Here is an 8948-nt window from a genome sequence, read left to right on the forward strand (position 1 = left end):
AAAAAAAAACTGCCAATGGGAAAAGAAAATAATTCTTGGCTAAAATTCTTAAAACAAGCAAAAACGTCTATCAACAATAAAACCATAATGTGCTTTAAAACTAGACAAAAATGCTAGAATTTTAGCAAACAGTGCTTAGTACAAGACATAAAATCATCTTGATATTAGCTGGAAAATCTTATTAAGAAAAAGTTAGATATATGCATTTTTTAAATAAGAATATTTTTTTTTATTTTTTGGCAAGGTTTTTTCCCTATTTAGATGAAAAATAAGACAAATGTTTTAGAAATAAGGTTTGTTTGTTTTTTTTACTTTCTTAGAAATCATTTTTTGCAGTGTTCTTATTGTGGTTCAGTTCAATTAACTAGCATCCTACTATCATACTTAACATACAACTGGGGTCTCTGGGAACCTAGTGTTACTAAAAATCCCTCAGTACAACAGAAACAGAAATCAACATGAAATCATTAAGAAATAACTAACAATGATAAACAAAGTCATGAAAAATGAATGTGCAGGTCATGCATGTTTTTAATTAAGATAAATGTCATGAAAAATTAGAATGATTGAATAAAACACCCATAAGAGATGACAAAAAAATATACCTCTGCAGTCTTCTTGGACCCAGGCAGTAGTAGTCTTCTAATCTAATGCTGATAGACTGAGTCACTCTATTAGTTTAGAGAAATTGCTCTTGCTGTAACATCTTGCGGTCTGTTTTCAGGCTTTATTCTCTGTCACTTTAAAAATAAGCAGGTTTAGTTCTCTCTAGACAAATCAATCTCCATTTGAAACAGTTTAGGCTTTTTCCTCTGTAGTTATTGCCTTTTTGTATGTAATTTGTATATCAGAATCAGAAATACTTTATTAATCCCTGGGGGGAAATTTGTGCGTTACAGTTGCTCCAACACAATTAAAGTACAGAAAGAAAGCAACTCAAGAGTAAGGAAAAATAAATGTAAATAAATAAATAAGTATACAATATACAATGCTACGCACTTATGTACTAGATATTTACAGAAATGTACAAGACATTTACAAGGGAGTTACAATATTCCCGTTAGTCATGGAAAAATATAATCCTGAATGGAAATTGGGAATGGAAATCAAATAGGGTATCTGACACTCAGAGGGAGGAGTTATAGAGTTTCATGTCCACAGGCAGGAATGACCCTCTGTGACGTTCTGTGGTGGATCTGGGTGGGATAGGTCGAGCACTGAAGGTGCTCCTATGTTCCATTAGTGTGTTGTGGAGTGGGTGGTAGACATTGTCCAGGACGTCCCGTAGTTTTGACAATGTCCTCCTCTCTAACACTGCCATCAGACAGTATTTTTTTTTTTCTTTATCACTTTAGTCAGATTAAAATACTTTAATTGTTAATTAATTGTTATAATTTTGTTATTATTAGATACTTCTGATTTTTATTAGCTACTACCACTACTACAACTACTACTACTAATAATAATAATAATACATTTTAATTATGGATGCCTTTTGTGTCAATCAAGGCCACCATACAAATAAAAGTAAATAAATAAGAAAAACAGTAATTAATGATAATAAAACTAATAAAATAACAGATTTTTTTTTTCACATAGGCCTATACTTGTATATAGTACTGTGTCTGAATTTCAGACAGTAAAAATCTGTTACACTTATGTAGGCTATATAAACTTTATTTAACAATCCTAGCACATTTTATGTACAGTAGTAATAATTTTACTTAATTTCTATTCATTGTCTGTCAACCCTTTCTAATGGGAGACCACAGCAGGGGCTGTCATTCTAAAAAGAAAACCATTTCCTCTCGCAAAAAAGTGCAAGTTAATGACAGTGTGAATACATTATATTAACATCATTTAGGGGCTGCAAACAACTGAAACCTTATTCTTTTAGGCAATGCTGAATGTTGTTCAACAGATCAAAGTATTCATACACAGGACACACAACTGTAATTTCTCTGTTCCCTTTCTCTTTATGGGATTAATTTGACAGACTATTAGAAAATGTACAGATATCACTTATCAAAAGCTTTTGCATGTAGCCTATAATATGAACAGTGAAGCCTATTGTTCCTGTGTTATCAGTTTGTATTTTCATTTAAGATGCCTCCGCCTCCTTTATATTCACTCATTTCTCTACAGTATATCCTCCTGAAACCCAGGAAAGTAAGTTTTGGCTTTTTTACATTAAATAATTGTCTTGATTGAAAACAGCATCATGCAACAGATTTTTCAAACAGGTTACTATTTTTTATAATGTAATGTAATTTGCAGTGCAGCATTATATATATATATATATATATATATATATATATATATATATATATATATATATATATATATATATATATATATATATATATATATATATACACACACACACACACACACATATATATATATATATATATATATATATACATATATATGTATATATATATATATATATATATATATACATATATATATGTATATATATATATATATATATATATATATATATATATATATATATATATATATATAATTCAACTTTTTATTAGAGTTTTCACTTGGTACACGACAATCATACAATGTTGCTTAATATTAACAATGAGGGCTTCTATACATATATGAAAAGTATCAAAAAAAAAGCTACAAAGCATGGAAGTTCTCAAGAAGAAAATAAAATAAAATAGATAAATAAATAGGTAAATAAATAAATAAATACAGGAGGGAAGTAGTTCAGCTGTCACCCTGCTGACTGTCAGTCATAGTTATGTAAGACCAGAATGGCTCCCAAACTGGTGCTGTGGTTCCATCCCTATTGTTAAACTTATGAAGCACACATTCATATGAAGTAGTTTTTATCATCATGTTGACCCATTCTTTAAACTGTGGGGCTTTAGGGGTTTTCCAGTGCTTATGAATAATCCTAACTGCCACTGAGATCCCAACCATGATAACAGAAAATTTTCCTTTTGATACATTAGCTATCTGTCCTTTGTCACCCAATAAACACACCGTTGGATAGAGTGGCACAATTCTGTCTAACCAGTTACTTAGAGTATGTACAACAACCATCCAGAAACGTATGATGATTGGACATTCCCACAAACAGTAGATCAGGGTACCATTATCATTTTGACATTTCCAACACAGTGAGTTATTCATTAAACCTAATCTGTTCAGTCTTACAGGAGTCCAATAATATCTATTTAATATCTTATGTTGTGTAAATTTGCCTTTACCTTCCCTTAAAAATTTTCCACATTGTGAAATTATTTTCATCCATTCCTCATTCCCAAAAACCACCCCAGTGTCTTTTTCCCATAAAACCTTCAAATTGTTCAGATCAGAACTGAGTGCGTATTCTTCTATAAAATATTGAGGCTCTGTGATGGTGAGGTGGTAAAACCAAATACTCCAAAATCTGGTTGTCTTCAGTTTGCCGGTGTAGTGACATGATACAGTTCCTTATCTGAAAATATTTCCAGAAAGGTTCCTTTCCTTTCAGTTTATATTAACTCAGTAGGTCATTATATGACATAAACACTTCACCATCATACAAATTATCCCGTGTACATATTCCATGGTTATGCCAACTCTTCCAGTAGACTGGGCTTTTACCAACACAAATTATAGGATTTTACCTCAAGGACGAATATAGTTGCTTATAATGAGATAATTTAAGCATTTTGTGCATCTTCATCCACACTTCCTTTGAATGCAACATAATAGGGTTGGAGATTCTACCTGAACTTTGAGAGAAGAACTCTATGGGTGTGAAAGGGAAAGATAAAGATTTTTCTATAATGGCCCAATTTAAGTGATATTGGCCAGTCCAATGGAGGGACAATTTCACCATCTCAAAGGAGATATAATACAGTCTTGGGTCAGGTAAGTCCAGTCCACCCTTGTCCCTGGGTAAACATAGTTTGGTTAACTTGATCCTGTGCCTTTTCTCCTCCTTAACTAGTGTGTCATATTGATTAAAAATGGAAGAGGGCACTGTAACTGGCAGCATCATAAAAGGATAATTGAACTGTGGTGAATCCACCAGTTTAATTACATTCACTGTTCCCCACAATGTCAACCTTATTTTTTTCCACTTGTCCAAATTAATTTTTATTTTTTGTAAGATTGGATCAAAGTTTAAATATGGCATTTCTTCCACCTCCCTACATATTTCAATTCCTAAATATTTCATTCCCTTTGGTATTCACTTAAAACCAAATTTTGTCATTGTATCTTTACTACTAATGGCAGATACTGGCATTGCTTCAGACTTTGTCCAGTTAATTTTATATCCTGATGCATCTGAGTAAGATTGTATTGTATCCATCAGGTGGAGTACTGAATGACTTGGGTCTTTCAGAGGGACCAGTATGTCATCTGTGTAAAGCAGCAGTTTGTGTTGTTTATCACCTCCCTCTATACCCCTTATATTTGCATTTCCTCTTCTGGTGACGCCAGTGGTTCCAAAAATATGTTGAACGGCAAGAGTGAGAGAGGGCACTCCTGTCTTGTGGCTCTTTTCAGGCTAAAGAGGGGTGATTTAACACCACTAGTTATGACCGATGCCTTAGGATTATTATGTTTGATTTTTACCCATGTAATAAATGAAGACGAAAACCCAAAATTTGATAAGGTTGCAAATAAGAAGTCCCACTGGACCTGGTCAAAGGCTTTTTCCACATCAAGGGAAAGGGCAACAATAGGACTATTTTACTCTCTGTTCAGACTTATTAGGTGCAGTAGTCTTCTCATATTATCTGTTGATGATCTGTTTTTCATAAAGCCTACTTGATCTGTATGAATAATACCTGACAGAACTTCCTCTAAATGAGTTGCTAAAATTTTGGTTCGGATTTTACAGTCTACATTGAGTAAACTTATAGGCTGATAATTTGAGGGTTGTAATGGATCTCTATCCTTTTTGGGATGGACGTGTATTAAAGCCTCACGAGGTCGGTGGAAGAGATTGTAAAACAAATGCTTCATTGCATACTTCTTCTAAAACTGGGGACCATCAGGGATATCTATGAACTATTTATAATATTCTATAGGAAACCCGTCTAACCCAGGCGTTTTGTTTTTTAAGTAAATCTGTGAAACTCTTGTCCCCTACAGAGGACAAAATGCGTTACTGAGTCTCAGGATGTGAAATGATTTACACGGAAAATGACCTTTTTCTTAAGCCTTCTTTAAATAGTTAGACACTCATAGTCAATAAAAACTTTGAGACCATATTTTTCAATTTACCAATTTTTATTTTGAACCCCTAAACTGGAATTTTTTCATATGAATCATAAAGTTTCAAGAATAATTTCAAAACAAAAAACTTAACAAAAGAAAATGGCACCTGCCAAACACAAAGTCACAACAGTCAATACCGGGTATGGCCTCCGTTTGCTTCAATGCAGGCCATCTATCATCAACAGAGCCTGTCGTGTTGTGGTGTTCAACCAGGTTTCTGATTGTGGGTTGGGAACAGCCCATACATAGGCCTGGCTATATCACTGTAGCTCAAACCGGCCGCCACTATTATGCCCTGAGACGTTGTTCAAGTGATAGACGTAGCATGATGCCGTTCACTGGACTAACAATGGTGGCCTTTTTTGGGCCTTTATATAGGCCTTCAAAACCAATCCTCAAATTGTGCAGATACCCACTGAGTATTGCTCAATGTGTATTTGGTCCACTTTTGCAAAAAGACCAACCCATGTGCAATGAACCGTGACAACATGACAACTCATCAATATTTCAACTACCCGAGCACTAAGTCATCAATAAATCCACAACGAATAATTACAACCCTCCTACAAATAGAAATATGCATACATTCGTTTTCTTTTCAAAATTATATTTATTGTCATTTTTGCTTTATACACACACTCACAAAATGACAATAAACAAAAACAAAGAAATATCAACAGAACAACCTAAACAAAACAAAACAAAAATTGGCCCCATAAAAATTTTGTTTTCATTTCAAAAATACAAATGCCCTTTTAACAACCTGTCGAAGCTTCCAGTCCCATATAGGTAAGAAAAAAGGTTCCCAAGTCTTTAGGAAGACATCATCCTTGTGGTGTAATCGACATGTGAGATAGTCAAGGGAAACATAACTAAAAATTGTCTTATGGCCATTGTGTCCGGGTGGGAATCTGATCTGAGATCCAGTTTACAAGCAAACATTTTCTGGCACAAAAAGTAAGCATTCGATATAATTTTTTGTGATATGTGTTGGCAACAACAGGATGCGTTAACCCAAGCAAAAGAAACAGAGGATTACAGTTCAGTTTCACATAAAATATTTTTTCCATTTCCTGACCAATCATCTGCCAAAAATATTGCACTTTTAAACAAGACAAAAAGCAGTTTATGAGGGTACCAGTCTCAATTTTACACTTCAAGCATAGTGGGGAGGAATCGGCTCTAAATTTGTGATGTAAATGAGGACAAATGTGAAGAGGGGTGAAGAATCATTAGCTGAGTTGCTTTTACTCTATTATGCATACATTTCTACCTCAAAGTTTCTATTGACTGTCAGTATAATTTTGAGTTTTATTTTTCCAGCTTGAATCAGCAATATCTATTTAACCACTAGATGTCGCAATATACAACCAGACTGGATGTACACTGGAACAAAAGAAGGACAAATCGGTATTTAATTTACTCTACTGTTAAATAATGATGTTTGGCTCATTTTCTTTTTATTGATTATTGCAGTTTTAGTCTCCTATCCTTTGTATGTTTGATATTTTTTTTGTAATTTTGCAAATCTAAAATGATAACAGCAGGGAAATTTTTACATCATATCTGGTCATTTCTTAAGTGATTTACTCAAAAAGATGACAAAAAAAATAGATCAATATTACCAGTTCTTTTAACACATTGATATAGATTGGACAGTTCACTGATCATTTGCCACATTTCAGAGTGTACGATAATCCGACCTCAAAGTCAGTCCACATGGCCGGTCAGGGTCGGGCAAAAAAATAGCTTGGGGCTTGCTGCCGAATCGACCGTCACATTTGCGCAGCTGCATATCCCAGTTTCTGCAAAAGTGACTCGGCTGCAGCATCAGGGCAAGGGTACCATCATCCTGTACCGCATTCTCATAACACTCGCCCTGCCTCCTGCTGCTGCCACTGCGGAGGAGGCCACAGGCGCGCACGGAGGAAACTGAAAACACGCAATGGTACACGGTGTGTTTTTAATCGTCGAGACCAGAGTGGAATAATCGTAGCGGTGGTGGTGTTCGAGCTGCGCAGCGGCTTGTGTTGGACATGGTGGGACGGGGGCTGTGGATATGTAAACCCGGTTTGGAAAAGCGGGGGAGCAGATCTGGGTTTTTGCCGCTTTTGTGCGTGGGCATAGCGTGCGCATCCCTCCTGGCTCTGCTCTTCTTGGACTTCATCGAGTCATGGATCACCTCCGTGGGTATGAACACGGTGGTGGAGCCGCACGCGGGCATTCATCCCCCCCCAGAGTGTCCCTCCCACCAGACCAGAAGAGTTCCTGCTCATGCCGAAGTCCGCTCGTGTGCCAGCGCGCCAAGCCTTATCTCATCACTATGGTAACCTCGGCTCCTGCCAATCAGAGGGGCCCGACCAAGCCATACGGGACACCTGGGGAGGGGAGGTGGAGGTCAGGGGTCTCCGGGTCATGGCGTTGTTATGGTTGGGTGTGGCGTCTGACCCCCGGGATGGGTAACTACTCATCGAAGAGGCCCGGGAGCGCGGGAGATCTGTCCAGGGGCGGTTTCTGGACACCTATTCCAACTTGACCTGAAGACCCTGTCCATGCGGGATGGGCGCGCAGTGTTCTGCCCCCAGGCCCACTTTATGGCCAAGGTGGATGATGATGTCCTGTTCAACCCCAGCGCCCTCCTGCACTTCCTGAACAAGAGCCGGAACCCCTACGAGCACGGAGACCTGTACCTGGGCAGGGTGCACATCCACGTGGCCCCGGACCGAGACCCGGACAGTAAGCACTACCTCCCCTCTGGAGCCTACCCGGCCTCCCTGTACCCAGACTATTGCAGTGGGACAGCTTATGTCCTGTCCAGGTCTGCATTGCTGAAAATCTCCCTGGCAGCCACCGCCTCCCCCCTGTCCACCCCCCTGCCCCCTGAGGATGTGTTCGTGGGTCTGTGCGCACGGACGGCGGGGGTCCTGCCCTCCCACTGCCCCCTCTTCTCCGGGGGCCCAGCCGTGCCATATGGACGCTGCTGTTACCAAGCCATGGTATCCATCCACCACATCCCCCCCAGGGAGATGCTGCACTACTGGGCTGACGTCCACTCATCTCCCCCCTGTTCTTGGCTGAGTATACGCGCTTCTTTAGGGGTGTGCAAAGTCAGGGCCATGCTGGGGAGTGTTTTGGGACTGGAGCAGGGCTTGTGATGGTTAGTAATAATACTAATGATACAGTAATCATAATAATAGTTGGACCTGGCTTTAATACTGTGAACAGCACAAGTGCTCTTCTGGCTGTGAAGAAATATTGTGTGCACTGAGAAAATATCACTTTATTTTTCTACATTTATTTTTTAAAAACTACTTAATGTGCTTTTTTGCAGAAACGGGGACATTCAGCTGGTAAAGATCTGTCACAGTAATATTTATCCCTCTCCTTAGACCAGGGGTGTCAAACGTGCGGCCCAGGGGCCAAATCCGGCCCGTAAAAGGGTCCAACTTGGCCCCTGGGAGGAATTTGTGGAATACAAAAATTACACTGAAGATAGTAATAATCAAGGATGTTAAAATCATTTTAGGTCAGTTCAATCTAAAGTGGATCAGACTAGTAAAATATTATCATAATAACCTATAAATAATGAAAACTGCAAATTTTCCTCTTTGTTGTGGAATAAAAAAAGTAGAATTAGAAAAAAAAAGTTACATTCACAGACTATCCTTTTACAAAAAAATATGAATAACCTGAACAAATATGAACAA

General features: G+C 37.8%; 1 protein-coding gene across 1 annotated transcript; it reads left to right on the forward strand.

The window, feature by feature from the left end:
• The first annotated feature begins 6889 nt into the window (after positions 1 to 6889).
• Positions 6890 to 8624, forward strand: LOC115423097 (putative UDP-GlcNAc:betaGal beta-1,3-N-acetylglucosaminyltransferase LOC100288842). The gene is given in 5 exon segments (XM_075353487.1): positions 6890 to 7466; positions 7468 to 7521; positions 7523 to 7597; positions 7600 to 7777; positions 7780 to 8624. Coding segments are annotated over 5 exon segments (1113 nt in total). The 5' UTR covers positions 6890 to 7277; the 3' UTR covers positions 8397 to 8624.
• The last annotated feature ends 324 nt before the right edge of the window (positions 8625 to 8948 follow it).

The sequence above is a fragment of the Sphaeramia orbicularis genome, chromosome 7 (genome assembly GCF_902148855.1).
Source record: "Sphaeramia orbicularis chromosome 7, fSphaOr1.1, whole genome shotgun sequence".
Lineage (NCBI taxonomy): Eukaryota > Metazoa > Chordata > Actinopteri > Kurtiformes > Apogonidae > Sphaeramia > Sphaeramia orbicularis.